Genomic DNA, 23,091 nt, shown 5'->3' on the forward strand with positions numbered 1-23,091 from the left:
TCATGAGGCTATGAAGTAATAAAAGTGCAAGCTACAGTATCAATATTTCTTAAGTCAAGCTAAATAACTTGCCTGGCATATGAATGTAGTGTTACATTACACTATCACTTTGAATTTATCTCTGTCTTTATAGCTAGTCTCTAAGGCTCTTCTGTTACCCCTTCTGTTGCTCAGCCTTGGGAATCACTAAACCCAGAAATGAAGTGGGAATGAAGTGTTCTGTACAGATTTTGTCAATTAATGATCAGAAGTATATGAACACACACCCCCTTTTTTTTTTTTTACTGCAGCATACCAAAAAAGCAGAAAATGATCCTGTGATTGACATCAGGCATATCAACAACATACTCATTTTCTTTTTCTTTGCAAATCCTTCCAGCTACCAGCAAAGATGCAAAGCGAATGAAACATGCCTTTGGTTTACCCTCACACTAGGATATCCTTCTGACCAGCTGAATCCTTTGCATATGTACCTATTTGGGTTGATCAAATTGCCAAATAATGCTGCAAACTCATTTTCAAAGTGAAACTACTAAAATTTCAATGGATTATGACATTTGCAGACCATGAAAGTACACTTAAGTACTTCTGCAAAACATCTGCTTTTAATCTTTGTGATGTCCACAAAAAATGATTACCAGAGCTAATCTTCAGTTGTTTTCCAGGGATAATCATGATTTAAATGACTGAGGCTGGTTCTGCAACTATTACTTATGCAAAAGTTCCAGTTGACTTCAGTGACACAGCTCAGAGATATAAGGATTAATTGCATCAATAAGAGTTTCAGGATTAGGGCCAATACCCTTTATCCTGAATGGCTATAAAATGGTTGTATAGTTCCATCAGCATCAGCTGGAAATACTTATTTTTAAATCCATAATCCAACAATCTTTCAAATTCAGAACAAAAATAAAAGTATTTACTAATGCTGTGCACACGTTTTCAAGCTTGACTTTCAGAAGTAAGAAATTCTGAAAGTATTTGGAATGATTTGGCATTGATTTGACACCACTTGAAACATAAGAGCTCTGGCAAGCATATCCCTACCCAACAGAAATTTCAATTTGATTATGTGATTACTAAAGACTAAATTGTGATTATTAAACTGTTATTACAATATATATATATCATCTCTGATACTCATATGTATGCATGTGTGTAAGTGTGTGTGTATGGCAGATACAATAGCCTCATAAGATTAAAATTAATTTACAGTTTACTGTTGTATCCTGGGAAAGGAGGGAGAAATTTAGGGGGATTTTATTCATTTAATTTTTACACACATGAAACATACTCTAAGATTATCCTTCCAAGACAATCCATCCTGCTGCCCTCGAATTTGGAGCCAGCACCACCATGGTGTGACTCACCTATAGGCATTTAGATTAAGGGCTGATGCATTTTTACAGGCTACCTGTCCTGTCTCTCTCTAGCCAACACTAAACGACAACTGTGGCAGAGCACCACAGGAATCACTGATTGCAGCATGAATCCAAAGGTCTAACCCATCATTACAGTAATTACATCTTGATCTTTCACTTCTCAGCAGAAAAGGGTTTTGTTGACTGAAGGCCAGATACTTTATGTAATCCAGCCTGGTATTTCAGATTAGCCCTAGATTAGAACACTGAGGACCTATGGAGGAGGAATCAGGTTACACAAATACCGCTAAATTAGAATATCACTTAAGAGTCCTTCTCACAGAAAGTATATCCCTGAACATTTTAATGCATGCAGTGACCCAAGATGTATATAATGTTGAAAATGATAATAGAAATTACATTAAGAACCATTAACTAAAATTGAAAAACAGAGCACTGAAGCTCTAAGGAAATGTTCCAATGCATATGCCTTTAATATCTACATAAAACAATTTATATCACACACATGCACACACATGAAATACTTTCTGTCTTTTCTTTACAATTCGGTTCTTGAGATTTTAAAAACAGTTCAATTTTCCATCAAATTTTGTCCTATTTTTGCTTACTGTTTTAAAAGAAGGAAAAGAGAAGAATGTGAAGGAATTGAACATATATGGAATATAAATGCATGTAAAAGACATAATATAAAATGCATTGCTAACCTGTATTTTAGTTACATGTGAAATCCAATATGATCACATTTAGAATGTATGAATTTCTAATGAATGAAGTCTATTGTTGTTTTGGGTGAATGATAAAAAGCAAATCTGTAAGTACAAAAGCGGCCTATGCAATAGATTGTTGAAACACCGCAGAAAGTTGGCTGGTCACTGGCCATTGTCTTGGAGACATTATGAGAGAAAAATGAAATTACATCCAACCTCCAGCCACATTTGTTGCATTTTCTGCTGCACAACCTATAACCTGAGCAGCACAACTCCCTACAGCTAAATAGCTACTAAGGGCATAATCCTGGTTACTACACTAGCACATTCCACTGTTAAGTTTACTACAAACACAGTTTTCTGCTATACATTTTCTGGCCTACATTAACTGCCTTTGTTTGATATTGGCAGCTTTTACAGTCAGAAATAGGAAAATCCACAGGTTTCTCCAGGCTGCCGACACATCAGCGTGGTATTACAGTGCTCATGTCTCAGGATACACCACTGACTTCTGCCTCTTGGTAGAAAATTTAGTTTGCTACAGTGCACCACAAGCTTTTGGGACAGAAAAAAGCCAAAGGTTGGTATTTTGCTTCTTGTTAATTACCTGATTTATTGTGTTGCCAATGGGCTTTTTATTTTAACTGAGTGTGCCTACAGGGTGCGGCACATCCTGCTGACAAAAGTGTGAGTTAGAGCTCTAATATTTGTATACAATCTCAGTGGGAAAGAAATGTGCATGGAAAGCACAGTGGGGGGAAGCTGGAAGTGAGGACAAAGAAAAGGAACTGGTCCAATAAAAAGGACAGATGAAAATGAGGAAAACAAATTGAAAAACATTAGTTAAAAATCTGAGTTTCTGACACAGCACATTACAGCTGTTGATGTGTACTGAATGGAACTGAAGACAGTAATCTGAATTGCTCTAAAGGCCAGTTCTGCCAAGAAGGGGAGGTGCACCAATGCCAACTGCCATGTTGCAAAATTTGCTGACAATAACAAAAGGTTTGGTGTAGAAGGTCATAGGCAGTGCCATATGTCAGAGAAGTCAAGAATGAATACAGAACTGGAGCCAACCTTCAGTTTTAATAACAGCTTTGCCTGGCTCCAGTTTTAAGATAATATCAAGAAAATGCAGATGTCAACATATATTAAACATATCAAAATAAGTCTTTGGGGCTTGGAACAAGAGAGCTTTGTAACATGTACATTTACCACTCACTGCAGGAAAAGTGGAGCTCCTGTTTTTGCAATAGCTTCTTATTTCCACCAACTACATAATGCTGGCAGGGCAAGGCACATTGCACACCATTTTATCAGTCCCTTTCACCCTTTTACATGCTTTTCAGATAGAAACGTAAAGTAGATGTATTTTTTTTGCAGCATCTCATAATTAAATCACAGGTTTATGTTTACTTTGTAATGCTAAGTGCTACACTGAAATAGTAGCTACTAAAAAAAGCGCAAGACTTCAGACAAGTATGCTGTTTTATTTTAAGTTACAAATTTTGTATTGCATTTTACTCTTGCCAACTTCTGTAAAGCCATCAATGCTGAGAAAAAGAGAGAGAAAGGGTGTATGCCTCATGAGTGGGCATAGCAGAATCAGTGGACTGAGGCACTGATAACATAGATGCTGCTGCATGGAGCCGAAAAGAAGTAGCAATCCTAGGGTCTATCTTGAGTTAGAACTACAGTGAGCCCAGGCTGTCACAGTCCACTGCTACTGGTGCTTCCGTTACCTGGGTTAGCTAATCTCATAAACATAATCCATATCTACAAAACAGAAGATGAAATTCAATGCAGTTGTGCCAAGAAGAGCTACAATCATAGCTCTGGATGACAGCCTTGCTGAGAAGCACTTGAAGTCCATAACTTCTCGGATTTATTCATTTAAAATAAGTTACATCTGTGTAGAAACTAAGGCAGGCTGAGCTGGGAAAAGTACAACTCAAACCCAGTCACTTTTAGAAAATTCAAGTCATAATGGGTTTCATCTAGCACTCAGCAAGTGGATGACAAGTCCAGCTATGACAAAGTTATTTAACCTTTCTCTGCAGGAGTTTCCCCCAGATTTATAAACCCCTGTGAAAATGAATTATCATTTTTGCACTGTGTCTAGGGACTGATGTGTGTTGTATCCATTACAACCATTTTAAGTGAGGGAGCAGTGGAAAAACACTTTCTGACTTCCTGATGATAGCAGTGATTTACTTGGTAGGAAAGCAGAGGTAGAGAAATACAGAGGTAGCAGATTTCACTTAACAGCATTTAATATAAATGCCAATATCATAAAATTAATTTGTAAAGTGGCAACAGCTACTTGAAAAATTTCCACCACAGGAAATTCAAGGTTTTGTTCTAGTTAATCAATTCATCAAAAATATTATCTGCGTGCAGGCAAAATATAGCTCACATCTTGCATTGGCATATCTAGCAGAAATTTAAAAGAATGGGCAAAGACTTTTTTCCATCACTGATTCCTTTCCTATCAAATAAAACTGCTGCCACTTTTCCATCTCTTATTTTCAAATTGTCCCAGAAGTCTACTTTAGAAGCTGGTGAGCATTTGATTATTTGCTGCACCCTGAAACTTGAAGACCATGACATATTGACAGCTATGGTACTGGAAGATTCGTCAGCACAAATTCCTTCACTGGCAAGAGTCAGAAATTGTTGCTAATTTTGATTACTCATATTATCCTTATGGCAAGCAAGCTGGCAGGCTCATGGCTATGCACACTCATTACAGCTTGCAGTTAATAAAAATGGCTGAGTGGTGGCAAGCGAAAGCACCTAGCTCTACAAAATATATTGATTAGCTTTATCTAACTGAGAAGTGCAGTGGTAGCAGTCATCTTTCCAAACCTTAAGCACCACTAGCCATTTTCTTTTTATTTTCCTATCATTACTGCACACTTAGACTATGGAAACATGGCAGCAGGAAGATCTCAAGAGTGGCAGTGATTGCTCTTAATTGCCCAGAGTCCAGCAGGCTGCATGTGGACCCATCTATGCTGCAAGAATGCCAAACAAGACACGTAAAAGTCATAAAAGATGCTGAACAAGTGACAGTTCTGTTGAAGTAAGAACTTGTCCCAGTCATTGTACGAATTTTTTCCATTGCAAACTCCTCTCAGCCCAGCTGACAGTGTCAGAAACTGCAGCTCTCAACAGCCATTTTTTATACATATATTAAAGACAGCGCTGTGTGATGAAACGTGCTATAAAAATGTGAAATACCACTATGGTATACTCCACTTAATTAGAACACAGAATATTAGGATGAAGGATTTAGAGAGAAATTTCCCATAAGAACAACAAAGATTCATTACAACAAACCTTAGTAAGTGCTGTTAACTGGACAATACTAACATAGTTTGGTATAGAAGCTTATATAATCTGTTCTAGAAATTACCAGTATAAAATGTAACCCTAGTCTTTTAATGTACATGTTCTCATGCTAAGAATAAAGAATATATCTTCTTGGATGTTCCATGGGCCTTAGTCAAGGCTGGCTGTCTTACTGTTGCTTTGCTCATGAGCAAGTAGTTTTTGGAGATGGCCAGTCAAGTCTCCAAGGGTAGAAGCTTTGAAGATTAAAGAGGCTTTTTTTTTGCTGATGTTTTCCTCACTACATCTTAGCTAAATTTTCCTTTACTTACTTCACATGCTTTTTGGGACAAGCAGGCAAAGATCATGTAGAAAATAAGACACAACTATACTTTGAAAACCTCTGATAGAGTTTAAGAGCAAGCCATGGGAAGAAAACCAAACTGGGTACATTCCCAGCATCATTCAAATCAGCAAGATTTCAGGGATGAAAAGTTCTGTTAAACTATATTTTCATGTGTGAGCACAGATGCAAGAAAATATGTACTAGTAAACCTTCATCCTTTAAATTTCTCAAATGACCATTTTAATGCTTCTGTTATTTAGTGTTTGTAAGTTTTAAATGTAACTAGTATTGTGCCTCAAACCTTGCAGCAGTGTTCTAAATTACCACTAAGAAAATTAGATAATAATGTTTAATATTAAATGTAGGGCAACATATTTCTTTTTTTGCCAGTTTGAGACTAATCATATTAGAATTACAAATCCAGAATTTGGAGCCAAAATGTTAGAACATCGTTGGTTTCACATTACTAAATGTTAGTATGGAAACCAACTTTGAAATACAAAATGGCCACTTAGCTCTGACACAAAACAAATCTACCACATCTGTCTTTGAAATATCCAAAATGTACAGCTAAATTATTTGATTTATAGGCATTCTATTATTATGCATATTTTGTTATTAAAGAAAATCCTGGATTGCTAACATTGTAAAATAGAAAAAATTGCAAGAGGATTTAACCACAGCTAATTTTATCACTACCCATATCTTGCAAAACCTAATCCTCTGAAAGGTTACTAATGTGAATATTCCTATTTCAATATAATTAGACCTATTCATATGATTAGGCATTCCCTGCAGAATTGGAGCTAAAGTCTTGATCCTGCATATTCTTGAAGACAATGATGCTCTGCATGAATGCAGCAGGCTATCTATAGGCTGCCAAGAAACTACAGGACTGGAATCTAAATCTGGATAATTAATCCATCATTCTTTGTACTTGAGATTTTGAGTTTAGTCAGTTACTACATACTGAAACACCCCCCCCCCAGTTCAATATTTACATTGTGTTAATGGAGTAAGAATGACTTGTAAATTAAGAAAGAAATGGTTGAAATAATCTCAAGCCCATCCCTAAGTTTAAGTAAAGAACAAATGAGACCAAAAAAATGTTTTGAGTACACTGAGAGTAGAAAGGAAGAAAAATATTCCTTGTTAACTTTGAGCTAGTATTTTTGTAATATATAGTTTATTATGTAATATAATATGTAATGTTATTATGTAATATATATAAAGGTTTTAAGAACAATCTATGTGCATACATATACAACTGTCATTTTAAGATTCAAACGGCAATGTAGATAATTAATTTTTTTCACCACATGAAAAAGCAACTTCAAATTTCATTTTTCACCCAATATCCCTACTGCAAAATATTTGGCAGTATTCTTAAAAGCTGATGCAGAATCAGACTGAATGCATTCAGGTGATTTCAGGTTTAAATTTAAATATTGAAAAAGGTCTTCTTTCAAAGATGAAATTTCCCAATATTAACCTATTTTTTTTCTATTTTTAGCAATCTAAAAGTAAGTACGTATCTCTTTCAGAGTTCTTACTATAGACAGTGGAAGCAACCTTGCTCTGCTAGGGAGGAAGGGAAAACAAAGCGCAAGTACATCAGGTAAAATTGTAAGGACATTTCAACATATGCAGCATCTAAAATATCACTATTCTACCATTGCTGAGAAAGCATTTGAAGCCACACTGAATAAAAATGTATGTCAAAAAACAAGAAGCTGTTTCAAAAAACTAAAGTAATTTAAACAGGAAGTATAGAAAAGAAAATGTTCTCTTTTTCCCCCAATGGTATTACTCTAATTGATTTTAAATTATTTGCAGTATTTAGGTAAGACTGAAAAAAAAACTACTTATGAAAATAGACTAGGGAGCTGCATGTGGTCCGAGAGAAATATGCCGTAACGTTCTGCTGGTATTTAAGCATAAGTAATGCAGATTAGAAAATCTGACCGTGGGTAAGTAATGGTGAAATTCATACTTTTCTATGTAAGAAATGTAATCTGAAAATTATTAACTAAGAAGACAAGTAGAAAGAATGCATAAAGCATATAAACGTGCTCTCTCCTTCTTTTTGCTTTGCACCACTTTCAATTTGAACAGGTACAGAGCATCAGAGAAGAAAGGGCTTACATTTTAACCTGACTCTGCTCCTTTAGAAGATGAATACTCTGATTCTCAGTGAAGTGAGGCAAACTACAAGAGACAAGGTGCTGGTTAAGTACGAACAGTTCCCTAACAACTATATTCCCCTCCCTCCCAATGTATTATTTACATTCTCTATGAAACATTTGAAGAATTGTATTGCAGAATACAGAAGCCAGAAAAGGATCTACCCTTTTGATTTTTATCCCTCCCTTTAATTTGTATCCCTCCTAAGTAGGAAGTCTATTACTTTAAAAAGGCACATTTCAGTAACATTTTAAGAGTCACAACTTGATAATTTCACTCCTGAGCTAACACTATAAACTAAGGTAGTTTACAGAATTCAGAGACTGAGTAATAACTCAAACACTGTTGGAGGCTCACAACTTGCGGCTATTATCTTGCATCCTTTCTTACCTCTTTTTTCAGTAGGATGGATTTTTATTCTCTAGCTTTCACTTTTCTCAGCAGACAGCCCCCTAAGGCATGCTAGAATTCTAATCATACAGATCTTATACAGATAAAACTCCAGTTCTGTACTTTGAGTACTCATTCCCCATCATCCATAGTGAAAGTCCTAATTGACTAATAAAGCTCTGAGTACATTACGAACCAACTCAAAGAATTTCTCACTACGAGTTTGATGTAAACAGTTACAACTATATGCATCAGAGCCAACAGGTGCGCTACCTGGGAACAGAATACACATTTTGTAAAATACATACTTGCAAAATAACATACTGTAACAACCCCTCTAAACCATGTGAAACACAACAGTTGATTTTCATGAACATGGAGCACCCAGAGCAACAAAAGAATTCAAAACCAGCTTCTGGATACTCAGAGTGTCTGAAAAGCAGGCTCCTGAGCCTAGGGAGGCCACACTACTCCCATTAAAGTAGATGAGACACGACATAAAAACAGATGCTATCTCAGCCACGTTAACACAAGAAGGGAAAATGGTTCAGCTGTGACATTTTGTTTGGTGATTTTGCCATTACTCTGTGCTTTGCAAGTTATATTTTCACCATACTTCCCCCTGAGACTGCATCTTAAAATGAACGTATCAAACATTTGAGCTTATATCTATTTCCTTACTCTGGAAGTTTCTTGATGAGGATGGTATACAAAAAACATGCATTAATACTAGCTTTGCTAACTGTCTCCTTTTGCCCATGTTGGTTGTAATTATTGCAGCAACCTGGGTTTTTCAGAGATGTGCACAATACAGGTGAGAAAATAACGCTGTACCTTAGAACTTCTTTTAATTCTTGTCCTACAGTCCTGTGTTAAAGCAGCTCAACATGCAAGGACATTTTCTCACATTCAGTAGAACACCACAAATAAGGAAGTGGGAAACAGAAAAAAATTGGTGCAGAAGCGTAACAAAGACACAAGCAACTAATTTGTTTCTTCCATGAAAAAGACTTGTGCATACCACAGACAGAGAAAGAGGGCAAACATAGTTTTGGGGGATTACATTTAGCCAATTCCTCATTAAAGGGTCAAGCGCAAAGGGCTAGAATGGGCTCTGCCTACATGGCCTGAGAGCCATTCCAGGCTGTTAAAGATTGCTTTCTCAGGCTTACTGCCAGCCGGCCTTACAGCAGCCTGCTGGCAAGCGGGGGGACAACCACAGGGACAGGAAGGGTGGCAGCTAGCTTGCCTGAAAGTGCTGTGATGAGGCGGTGCGGATGTTCCATACCAAAGCACCTGGTCGGGTAGTGCAAAGTGACTTGAAAAAAATCTAGATGTCTCTCTACGTTTAGACTTCCTGAGAACTGACACGACACTACTTCTAGTTCTTTTAACACTTCTGCTTTATAGGTCCACGCAAGACTATGATGACCAATGTTAGACTGCATAAACCTGAAATGCTACTGACACTAAGAAAAGAACTAAACCTATCCACTCTGCACAGAAAAATGCATAATGATAAGGAATTAAAATGTAATTTATTATTTATAAATTAATTAACATCTAAGCAAAAAAAATAGTCTTAATATCCTTTTATGTTTTATTACTTTTGAAGCAATTTCTTTTTTAATAAAAAAAAGTGATAGCATGGTCCTGATTACTTATTTATAAGCATCTGTAGAGAAAATGTATATGTAAAAAGCAGTATTTTAATTTGTAGGAGTTCTACATGAGAAACAGTATTCTGTCCCAGGACAATTACTTTTCTCTGTGATCAATATAAATAAAAAATAATGGCTTAAAGCATTACAAAATGATTTTTATATTTTGACCTCTGCAGTATTTTTTGTATAATTCAGTAAATATTTACATCATTTTCAGCCAAATCATTTATCTAAAGATTAATACTATGTCAACTACTTTCTGAACTCTAAATAAAATCTAACTGGGGGGACAAGAAAGTCAGCACTTTTCCAAACATTCAATTTGATTAGTCAACATTTTCTAACAGAAACAGGTTTCATCAGATTTACAGGTCAATTGCAATTTGCAGAACAACTGAACTTTTACTACTTAGTGCTGTTAGTTCAATAGCATCAACACAGCTTTGAAACTGAGAAACTAAATTCTAATGCCTCCTTCATCAGTGTAAATAATCAAAACCCAGTTTTAAGAGCAATCTTCTGTAATCCCCTTAAGACAAAAACTTACACAGGTCTTTCCTGAGTGAAGAATTTGGCCTACAGAATCCTTTTCTGCTGATGATGTGCAGAAGGAAAAAAATCACAGACTCCTATCAGACCTCAGGTGGAATTTATAGCACTGGTATTCAGGAAAATGTAATTTTCCTCCTGTAAATTGAAGAAGTTTTATCTGGAGTCATGGAGGAACAGAAACAAGGCACTGCATGAAGCCAATTTCACAATCATTTTTCAGAAATATACTCTGTACATACCGCTATGAATTCATTGCGGTCCCTCATAATTAAGGCAAAAAGACAAAACTACTTTTTATCATCAAACTAACTTTTCAGCCTTATTTCCAACGTTGTCAAAAATTGTTTTATAGCTGAACATTTCTGAAAGTTGGAGATTTTTGTTAAAGAAGATTTAAATAGCTCTTACAAACTGTAATGAAATATGAAAGCAAAACCCTGTGAATTCCAAAGCTGTGCAGTTACTTAAATTAACTCATAGAAATCCACAAAGCAGGTTTTTAACTGTTTTCAATGGGTGACTACTTTGGCTACCATGAATTATCAGACACATGAGAAAGATTTGCCAGAAATAAATTTGAAAGATGATTTCTTCTCCCATCAAAACACAAAATAAATCTAAACAGCTCCCTGTAACTATTCAGAATTTTTTTACTATCTAGTTTCCTCTCTACATACTTGGACTTTTTGGTTCATTCCCTGACTTGCCTGCTTGCATTCTTCTTTTCTTTACTCATCTTGTGACTACAATACCTCATGGTATCTGGCATGTAGAAGGAAGATCAATAACTATACATACAAAGTCTGACAGTATGGAAGATATTCACATGTAGGAGTTTTTAATTTTTAAATCACTTAATATCTTCTTTAAGATATGCTTAATTTGATCACCTATATGCATATTTCAACACATATTATTTTTAAAATATTCTCAATAGCTGTTATTATTTTGGTGCCAGTCTTTTACTACAGTATACATTTTACTACATTATAACTAAGTTACTGAAAATGAAATTGCCAAACTGCGAGCACTGTGAGCTGCCCAGCAGATATTACAAGCACCGCGAAGTACCTGGCAGGCATTGCAGAGCTGGTGGAAGGCTCAGCAAACACAACCACAGCGCACGGATACTGAACGCAGTATCAAGCTATTGGCAGTCATTACAAACCTTGTCAAGTGTCTGTGGACATTACAAATAGCTGTGAGAACTAGATGGGCATTATAAATTCTGTATCAGGGGTGTGGTAAGGAGTCCTATTAGGAACTAAAGTATGAAATTCAGTGAAACGGCTTTCATTTCTACTGTAAAATTCACAGGCTCATATTCATTGGCAACCTGGAAGTATCAATTAACAGTCCTTAATCCATTTTTCTGATCATTCCAGCATTTTCAGAAGGATTCTTCCTGCTGGGAAATGGACCTCTATAAAAGATGCCCATGCTGGGTCCCTATAAAATGGCAGCTTGATATCTGAGAAGTATTGCAGATTTTCAAATGTTCAGTAATACAGGCTACTGGGAACTCCTCTGCTTTTCGCTAACAAGAGCTCATTCCTTATCTGCCTCCAGACAGGTATCTGCGTTTCCTTAACAATTCAGCCCATGGACTGTAGCTGATATTCACATCCTTTCACCTCTCCCAACTTGTAAACACCTGTATTTGCTGTTAAAACCAAATATTTTGTTATTACTTCAGTCAATTCTGATCTCCCTTCTGCTATAAATACGTTTGCTAACACACATCATTCCTCTTGTGGTTATTAGGATAAAAGTGTGACTTTCCTTTTGTTTGTATAAGACATTAACAAAGTCACCATGCCAGCAATTTTATGTCGTTCAAGAAAGTCAAATATTCAAAGATTCTGTGATTAGTCAAGTGTGTGTGAAATTATACTTCTGATTATGGAATCCACTAGCATCATCTTAGGCAGTGATTTTTTTCTCTCCAGTATGTGATATTTTTTAAATCTCTTTTTTAGTCTACTCTTTACTAGACAGTGTTCAGGATGAGATGAATTTTCTTTGCTCACTTATATTGTTTTGTTTCCTTCCTAACACTATATTCATCATGTTTGCTATGGTGGAAAATCTTTTCCAAAAAAAGAGATTCACTTAGAAATCTTCAAATACAGAATTCACCTAACCAGAGCTCACCGTAAAAATTCTATTCATCCCCAGGACACAGTGGTAAAATGTATAGTTACAGGTTTATGAAAACGAAAAATAAAAGAATGAAATCTGACATTTATGTCACACTGTCAGACATATAACTTTAAAGGAACATTCTATAAATCCTTACGGGAATCCTCAGTTTCATGCAGTATACAATGTGGAGCTACCATCACGGGTTTGTGTTTGAAATCATAATTACATGTTACCTAATATATAGACAGAACAGTGGTGTTCTTGCAATTTTTATATATATGTTTGTGTATATATATATATATATATATATGTAATTTTGTATGAAATGAGAACCTTGTATTTTCTTCTATATTCTTCAATCTTGTATTTTCTGTGCCATATATTTGTATTTCTTTTGTCTATAAGCAAGTCAGATTTATTACTGGTTTTGGGGTTTTTTGGCATAATTTCTGGGTTTTAGTATTTTTTCTGGATTCCACCTCAATTTGTAATGTTAAATGAGAGTACAGCTCACCACATATCAGCTGATTTTCCTTCAGGTTATGAAATGACAGTCCTTGTAAAGCACTGGGGTAAGCACAAACTGTTTCCTCTGCTATTCGAACTGAAGCATTTCTGGCCCATTGCAAGACCCATTTCAGATTGCAGTCACAAATGAGTGAATCGGTGTTGAAATGTCTAGGAAGGCAAAGGAAGATCACAATTGGTACACATGCAATTTTCGTAAACGTACTTTCTCCTGCTAGATTCAAATTATCTAATTCCCAAGAGAACTAATTCTAGACAGATGCATAACTATAGATGGATAATTATAGATGGATAATTATAAAGATATCATGAGACAGCTAATACATGTGGTCTCACTGTCAACGAGTTTCAAGACATTATGCCAAAATTCTGACTACTGAATTAAATTTGAGTATGTGCTACTGTAGAAAGTCATACTATAACAGACTTCAACTTAATAAAACTCTTTTAAGTAGAAACTCGACCATGGAAGCATCCAAAATATGCTTTTAAATCTCAGAGAGGTATATTTAATATAAATAACTGGAAATTGTTATTACAGGAAAAATATTTAACATGAGTGGTTTTGTGTATTTAGAGTTATTTCATGATGTAATGCATGAATACATGGGAATGTGTAAGATCGTAAGGATAAAAAACCAGGAATGCTAGTCAGGATGGTTAGACTGGACTAGTCAGGAACAGGGTCTAGTTGTCAGTGCTATCTATCCATTTCACTGGGACAGGTAGAAGATGGCAGCTCATCAGTAGTGAGACAGACATTTTTACATTTGGAATGCATTGCTAGAAACAATCCCGTTGGAATTCATATTCTACTCTGCTATGGTTATTCTAATGTCTTTCTTGAATATATCAGATTTCCAAACATAAGGAATGATACTTACAGTGCTTTCAGAGCGAGCAGCTCAGAAAAAAGTCCATTCATGAGACTTGAAAAAATATTCCCTGACAAATTCCTAGAAAAAAGCAACTTACAGTCAGTTATAAAAAATACAAGAAAAAAAAAATTGTTACAATTTTCCCAACACAAATTAAGCTGCTTTCTTCACAACAGTAAAAACTTATTTAAACTTGTACATTGCTTTTTGATAAATGACAGCAATATTCAAATAAATCATACACTTTTACTTCTCTTATTTTCACAGGTGGTATACATAAAATTCACTTGGTCTAATGAACAGGAATATTTCTGCATATTTAATAGAATAGAAATCTAGAAGAGAATATACTAGAATTTAAATGAAAATATTCATACGATGATCAGTCAGTGAGATCTATGTTGTGTTTTCATAGTATATGTAGAACGTCACTTCAAGGTAAAGAAATAAAACCACTGTCTTTAGTAATGCTCAAAAGAACTCAAGCAATTCCTTAAAACAGTAATGAATTTTCAAAGTAACTACACAAATAGTTTTATTACAAAGGACTTTAAACAAACTGATTTTTCCCATCCTTAAATTAAGGACATTTCCTTTTTAACTATTGTTCTACTATTTCTTGTCTTGATGGCTGAATAGATTAGGTTGAATACTTGCAAACAGACACAATTCAATTTTGCTTAGTTTAACAGGATTGCTCTGCCAGTGCCTTAATAGTATAAAAGTTAAATGCTTCACATCAATTAATACTGTCTTGTTCTGTACCAGTAAACTGAAAAATTAGTGCAGTATCCAAGATTAACATTTTGTAGCATATAAATTACCTACTTTTGAAATACTGTTATATTTTCCTTTCTATGCAGTGCCTGAAGCCTACAGGTCTGAATTCAAGGTTGGCTGCAAAATTTCTGCTATCAGTGAAATTTCAGATCTCTTCACTGGACATTTGTTGTTACATATAGAAAAAAATGTAGACTGGCAAAGAAAATGGTAAAAAGGGTATTTTTATAATTATTAATTTTATATCTACAAAGTAAAGGATGCATATTAAACTGAAGATACAAATTCAGATCAGGAGCAATGTTCCACCAGTGAGAAATCTACCAAGCTGCAAAAGATCTGAACCAGCTTCATAGAGGAAGGAAGAATAAAAAAGTCAAGAACCATGCTTTCTACAGAAACCTGTTCATATACCTATGGATCAATGAATACAAGAAAAAAGATAAAATATTTCTAATTTATAAATTACTTTAAAAATGTTATGGAACATTCTTGAAACTATAACTAATCTTATTTTTGTACATAATTTTTCACCACTGAACTCACGAAAAAAAAGAAAATTAACTTTGAATACTTCAGATTTTCATAGTAGTTTAAAGCAAAATTCTACTAATACAGAAAAATAAACTGGCTCAGCAATGTTAAGTGAAATTAGTTCTTATTACATTGAGTGATGATGGGATGTGCTTATATAATTGAACTCGTTAAGATTTTGTTCAACAGTGCACCTTTAATAGAGTTGCAGTGCAAACTCGTGGGAATGGAAGGGCTTTCAAATATCTCTTCAAGTGTGGATATGTCTACAGGTGGAAATGAATGGTTGCTTGCTGCTATCTATTTCTATTCCTTGAATATTTTGGATTTATCAACAGGAACTAAAGATATTGAGCATTTCACAAAGACTCAGTCACCTCTGGATCTACTCATGTGCTTACTGGACACAAGCCCTGATGAGGCATATGCTGGAGCAATGCAGTGAACTGGGATATTAAACAGACTAAATCAGAAGCTGATAATAACCCTGACATTTACACTGAAGTAAATCAGAAGTAGTTCTACTAATATGAAAGCAGTTAAAGTAGTACAAACTTACCGACAGAGGACAATCATGCTGAACTGAAGGATGGGGAAAGCAATCTGCCTAGCTTTGCATGGATGGCAGCCAGAAGGCAGAAATACAGGGGTTTCTTTTCTCTGCCTTAACCCACTGCAGTATGACAACCTTTCCAATCTGAAACAAATCCCAGCTTTTCCCTGAGATAGTAGCTAGGTTTCATACAGCAGAACAAACATAAAACCAAGTCTAAAGTTTGGTAATTGCATGTGAACCAAAGGAAGGCTTTATGTCTGGTCAATATGTTAGGAAACAAGGAAAAACTGTTAAGTAATTTCCACAGCTGATGTAGCAGGATTCAGCAGATGTACAGTAGCTACGCATCTGCCAATGGTGTCTATTCTGATTCTGTGTCTACTGAATCTACGTTTTCCATAGGTCCTACCAAATCGACCAAGGTATCTAGCCAGAGCTGTTAATCTGAAAATGCCTGACTCATATTCCATTTACAAATTTTTTGTTTCTTTCTATTGTGACAGAGAAGTATGTAACCCTTTTCTTCAGTGCTTTTGCCAAGTACTGGAATAATTGAGCTCCTGACAGTTTAAAAGTCAGCACCAAGCCAGCAAGGCAATTTTCATATTCTTTCATATTCTTCTGGCAATGACCTGGTCTGAAGTTTCTGTATTACCGACAATAATTAGCAAACTAGGATTGAACATGTTCACAGGGCTGTATAAGTCATACAGCAATACATTTCTATGCCCAAGAAACACGTAATTACAATATCTGGATCTCCAACAGTGAGAATAGCTTGTTCCCTAACAAAACTTCCAGGAATCCTCTCAAATCACCCCAATAACACATGCATTTCTGAGCTAGATCTCTGCAGCACCCTGAAAATGTCTGGTTCTGTCAGTTCACATCATTTATGTTATATATTAAATTATCTCCAAATGCATAGTGTTGTGAAATTCCACCATTTCAAATATCCTAAAACCCACTCTAGATTGATTTAAAAGGACATTTGTTCTAAAAACATCTGTATCACCTAGTTTGCAAACATTTCAAACATAACAAATTAATGCACTCCAAAGCTGATAGCACTTACTATGCCATTATCTTACTCCATTAACAGAAACATGCGCTTTCTGTTGTACCAGAGGTAAAATATTTTGGTCTTATGAACAACATCCTACACTTTTTTATATATACCAAAGACTCTTGTGCTTTTACAGAAATTAATAAAACACTTCTGCCAAAAGCTTTAATATAAATAACAAATGCCACAAAACAGTCAAAGGGAGTTATGCATCTCAAAGGACCATTTTGAGGCAAAATATCGGTAGAAACGGGAGTATATTAATATGAAGAATGCTCCACTCATAAGCAGTATTAAAAATCAAAAGAAGCTGAAAGCAAGGGTGAGAGACTGATCTGTGCAAAAAGACTGAAACTGTCAAAAATGACAACAGAAATACAGAGAGGGCAGGTTATGGTGCATGCTTTCTTGATGTTGCTAACGTGGGGTCTATTTGATTCACTATGTTACTGGTTTTGTACTTTATTTTCTGGCACCATACAAAGTGATTAGTTGCTTCAATGACGGCAAGAAAGCCACAGAAGAATTTATGGCATAATGTTATCATAAAGCTAACTGCTGATGATGATTCAGAGGCAGGATGAAGAATAAATCGGATATCCTTTAATCAAACAACTCGAAGGAAGGAGGAAGGTCTGTTTCGAACTTCCAAAAGGAAGATCCAGCAGTACCTGCTTGTTGAAACAGATTTAAGGCTGCAACATTTCAGAACCTGAAGAGATGACTTATAGGGGACTAAGGAAATGAAATCTGGCATATCAGTACAGTGGCATTATCCCAGTATTCCACAGCTCTTGATATTTAGATTAAATATAATTAATTTGAATGGCAGCTCCGTTACCTAGCAGTAATATATTTGCATACATAATTCTGGAACAAAGCACTGAAACATGGCCACTGAGGGGCCAAAGGAGGTTTGGAAGATTTGTTGCATTCAATTATGTCACTCCCAGTTAGAATATGCACACCCCATCACAGCATAAACACAGCCAAAGGGTAATATATAAGCCAAAAAAGTTAAGCTAGTTTCTTAGAAGACATAATAAATCTCCTCTTATACTGTCTGAGGCACTGTCAGCTACATCTGTCATATGAAGTGAAAGCATTTTGGAATCACTTTCCAGAGCACAAATCATCAAATCCAAGAAGGTGTAAAAATTAGATCAGTCTCAAGGAACATAATCACAACTCACTGGCTGCAGTAATTTCAGGAGCTGTGTGAAATTTTAGATTTCATTAGTAACCTGAAATTCAATTTCTAATCATTCAAATATACAACCTGAATGCAGTCAGGGTAAAAGTCTTTTCTACATTACCAAGAGGCTTACAATTTTTTGTGGCTTCTGTACGTGTGCGTGTTTTCAAAACAATACTAGGTGATTCGTACTAATTCATTTTTTCTTAATTCAGGAATTCTGTAGGCTGTCCTGTTCTAAAATAGACTGCACAAAATGATCAAGCCCTCTGAAGAGTGTTTGTATTATCCCTGAAAGCTCAGGCAGTTCTCATGCTTCATTCTGGTGAGGTATTTAAACATACCTTTACCTTACTCAGTTTAGATACATGCATCATATCACTTGGTTAAATGCCACATGTCAGTTTGGGCCTAGAACTGATTTTTTTAGCTCCGATTCCATATTTTCAAACTGAATTAGACTTGCAAGACTGAGTGAATCACACTGTATTACTTTGTTTTGCCTGGTATTTCTGCTTGTAAACAGGGTAAGGAAATCTCATTTCTGTACTTCACAGACGATGCATGAAAAGATTTATGTCCTTTGCTCCTTCCAGTGGACTCATGGCTCTCCCTACTGGTTTGACAACAGCCTGCAAAGATCCTTCTGCACTTATCTCTGCCAACACAGGAGAGCTCTAATTACCACAATCAACAACTGCATAAATCAGCACATAGGTATATATCTTTTATACTGCTTCTTTAGTAATCTAAACCACACTTCATGGCTCTGAAACCAGTTCCATGTTTAAGAACCTGTCATCTTTTCCTGGGTACAATTATATACACTCATGTTAGACTAAGTAAATGCTTCTCCATAACCTTTTCAAAGAACAGCTTTCCCATACCCCTGAAATGACAAGTAAACACAATTCAGAGGTGTCAGCAGCAACAGAAAGGTGACTTATTATATTTTAAAAATGTTCCAAAAGTTTGATTCCAGGAAGTGTGCATGAACTTCAAAGGGGAAAAAAGTTAGATAGTGTTAGAAAAGTACCAGGTGGCATTGGCTTGCAGTCAATGAACAATCACCGGTTCTTACACCAGAGGCAAATGAGATCCTAGCTCAAATAATTACTATCAGCATTATGTCATTATATGAAATTTCTGAGACTGAGGATCAAATGATACTATCAATGGCAGAGCACAGTTCCTCTTGATTGAGATTGTGGTTGTATTTCTTCACAAAATAATCACTGACCCAACAAAAGCAATGCTACTCTTGACTTTGGTTTGGTAAGGACGATTGTCCCTACAAAAGAGAAAGTCATAAATTTTGACATAGCAATCATGAACTGATTTCCTTCAGATGAAAGGGGAATTACACTTATCTATTACTATGCCTCTGATTTTCAAAGGACATGCTTTTGAAATAAAAATAATAACTAATGAAGAACTACTAAAGGACATGAACCGGAAGGCAGGATGGGCCCATTTGTTGAGTCAATGGTAGAAAGGTAATTTAACCCCCAGATAAGAAAAATGGAAGATAGACTAAATGGATCAATAGCCAAATCTCAAACCTCGAAAAAAGAATTCAAGTTTTAAAAAGATCAAAGAAGTAGAGAGACTATAAGAAACAGGAAAAGGTTAGCAAAAAGACAGAAAGCATAGGACAATGAGAATTACCAAAAATTATGTTTGGAAAGTATACTAGAACAAGGTGCAAAAGACACTTTAACAATACTAATATATTCGAAAAAGTGAAAAAAGAGTAGATATTATATATAGCCAAAATATATTCCATTACTACTGATTTCTATTCTGTTCAGCAAGGTTGGTCATTTTAATTATAGGCATTTATGGGAGAAGCATATACTAAATTCTGGAAACAACCTTTCCCAAGACCATCTTGTACAACTACTGCTCTGCAGAACTAGTTAAAACCCAGAAAAGACCTGGGCAACTAGAGGCCTTCTAAGATAATTCCACTCACATGAAAACACTAGTAGTTAATTGTTTTCTCCTGCTTATATAGTATCATGTTAGATGTATACAAAACCCAAAAAATCATTTCCCTTGTCTAGAGAATTAGTCATCTTTTTATCTGACTACATGATACATTGTCAACAGATGCATATTTCTGATTTGCCAACATTTCTTTCTTTCTTTCAAAACTCACTTAGTGCATCAAACACGAGGCCAGACCAACAGGTTACCAGAATCATCATTCCTTCCACTGACACATGGACATAACACCCATAAAAGCACAAAGAACTTGGCATTAAGTGCATTTATTGTAAGACACTGTAAGATAATGGAAGGATAGAAGGGAGCGGAGTGAGACATCACTGCTGTTCTGCAGAAACAGTCTGGTGACTGATTGTATTTAGTGCTTTCACTAACGACTCTGGCTCAGAAATGTAAGCATGTGGAAAGGAAACCTGGCAACAAAAAAAAAGGGACTGGTCGATATGAAGAGAACTATCATACAAGAGGAAGTGAACATTCTTGAAGATGAGAGGTTTGGTAATTTCATTAAGTAATATTATTCAAAGTGAAAAAGCGTAAAAAGAATGTCACTTGAGAATTATATTTAAGAAAGGTCTAATTCAAATTTCTGTTATAAACCAGGGCATCAGACAGAAAACGATACAGAAAGTCCTGGATCTACACCCATTTGGAAATGAAAGTTAGCCCCATCTTAAGGGAAATGTAAACATTTACTTGAGATGCACAAAAAGACTAGATGCAAGAAATAAAAGTGTTAATTACAAATAGAAACACCACCTTAAACTGGCTACTTCTGGCTTGGGCAGGTAATACCCTACACTAGGTAAAAAGCTGGCTGCATGGCCAGGCCCAAAGAGTGGTAGTAAATGGAACATCCAGCTGATGACTGGTCACAAGTGGTGTCCCCCAGGGCTCAGTGTTGGGGCCGGTTCTGTTTAGTATCTTTATCGACAATCTGGATGAAGGGATTGAGTGCACCCTCAGTAAGTTTGCAGATGACACCAAGTTGGGCAGGAGTGTTGATCTGCTGGAGGGTAGGAAGGCTCTGCAGAGGGATCTGGACAGGCTGGAGCAACGGACTGAGACCTGTTATATGAGGTTCAAGGAGAACTGCCAGGTCCCGCACTTGGGCCACAACAACCCCACGCGGTGCTACAGGCTCGGGGAAGGGTGGCTGGGAAGCTGCTGGGCAGAAAAGGACATGGGGGCACTGGCTGACAAGCAAACTGAACATGAGCCAGCACCATGACCAGGTGGCCAAGAAGGCCAACAGCATCCTGGCCTGTATCAGAAAGAGCGTGGCCAGCAGCACTAGGGCAGTGATGGTGCCCCTGTACTCGGTGCTGGTGGGGCCGTACCTCAAATCCTGTGTTCAGTATTGGGCCCTCACTGCAGGAGGGGCATTGAGGTGCTGGAGGGTGTCCAGAGACGGACAATGGAGCTGGTGAAGGGTCTGGAGCATGAGTCTTATAAGGAGCAGGTGGAGGGATCTGGGCTTGTTTAATGTGGAGAAAAGGCAGCTCAGGGGGGACCTTATCGCTCTCTACAGCTGCCTGACAGGGGCTGCAGGCAGGGGGGGGAGGTCGGTCTCTTCTCCCAGATAACAAGTGACAGGACAAGAAGGAGGAAACGGACTCAAGTTGCACCAGGGGAGGTTTAGATTGGGTATTAGGAAAAATTTCTTCACCGAAAGGGTGGTCAAGCATTGGAACAGGCTGCCCAAGGACACGGTGGAATCGCCACCCCTGGGAGTGTTTAAAGAACACGTAGATGTGGAGCTTAGGGACATGGTGTAGTGATGGACTTGGCAGTCCTGGATTAATGGCTGGACTTGATGACTTTAAAGATCTTTTCAAACCTAACCAATTCTATGATTCTTTAAAATATCAAGTCACTACATTCAAAGGCTCAGGAGAGGGTATTTTTTTTACTACAAAAACTATAATTTTCTTACAACCAACTGTTCTCAGGTAAGATATGTGACAGTTTGGATTTCTCCTATTTAAAACAGGAGTGGTATTATACTCACAGTTTGTGAAGACTGTTAAGTCCAACAAACATTTCTGGTGTTAAGCAACCAATCCTGTTATTTGAAAGATCCCTGAAAGAAACCAAAAAAACGTGAAACATTAGGTCTGTCTTATTCATACACAGCCTCATTTTTAACGCTTAAGGAATTAGAGACAAATGAGAAATAAGATCTTTTTCCATAATGTAATGTAGCTGAATTAAATAGATTTAACAACTTTTATATTAACACTATTGAGCAATACTCCACAACTCAACATACCATACTGCAAAGTACGCAAATTGCATTAAAATATGATTTTTATATGTAGCAAATAAACCCCAAAAATTATTTCCAATGCAAAGAATTTTCTTTATCAAAGTTACTAGCACATGTTTGTCTACTTATGAAAAATAACATCCATTTTTTTGCACACAATATTCAGCCAAAATTGACATATTTTTACTGTCTACTAATGTCTCATCTCATGGACAGCATCCTTTCTTGCTGAAGAAATTAAAGAAACCAGAGGGCAATTAATTTTTGAGCTAGTAAGAAAGTCAGTATTGATAAGCACTTGGCAATATCTTTTAAGAGCAATAGTGTGGCTGTCTCAGGCCACAAATAGTACAAAGCATTACGTTCTGTAACTATGTCTGCACAAAGGTGAATGGTTGTTTTCTGCTTAAGTCATACATACAATACAATGTATAGGAAATGTATAGGATGCTTACAGGAAGGAGACAAAAATAGGCATGAACAATTATGATGTGATAACAACATGAAAACTGCCCCGCAGTGCATTCTGAAGTAATATTTAATTTTTACATATTTGGTTTTCAACCTTGACT

At 36.2% G+C, this 23,091-nt stretch overlaps 1 protein-coding gene across 2 annotated transcripts in view; it reads right to left on the minus strand.

Annotated features, from left to right (window-relative positions):
• Positions 1–23,091, minus strand: part of ADGRA1 (adhesion G protein-coupled receptor A1) — a 277,279-nt gene that overhangs the window by 155,213 nt on the left and 98,975 nt on the right. For both annotated transcript variants that reach the window (XM_055813568.1, XM_027788935.2), the window contains 3 exons: positions 22,262–22,333; positions 14,116–14,187; positions 13,218–13,381 (listed from right to left, as the gene is read on the minus strand). In XM_055813568.1, the coding sequence (XP_055669543.1) occupies positions 13,218–13,381; positions 14,116–14,187; positions 22,262–22,333 (308 nt within the window). The remainder of the gene's footprint in view (positions 1–13,217; positions 13,382–14,115; positions 14,188–22,261; positions 22,334–23,091) is intronic.

This window comes from Falco peregrinus, chromosome 1, assembly GCF_023634155.1.
Source record: "Falco peregrinus isolate bFalPer1 chromosome 1, bFalPer1.pri, whole genome shotgun sequence".
Lineage (NCBI taxonomy): Eukaryota > Metazoa > Chordata > Aves > Falconiformes > Falconidae > Falco > Falco peregrinus.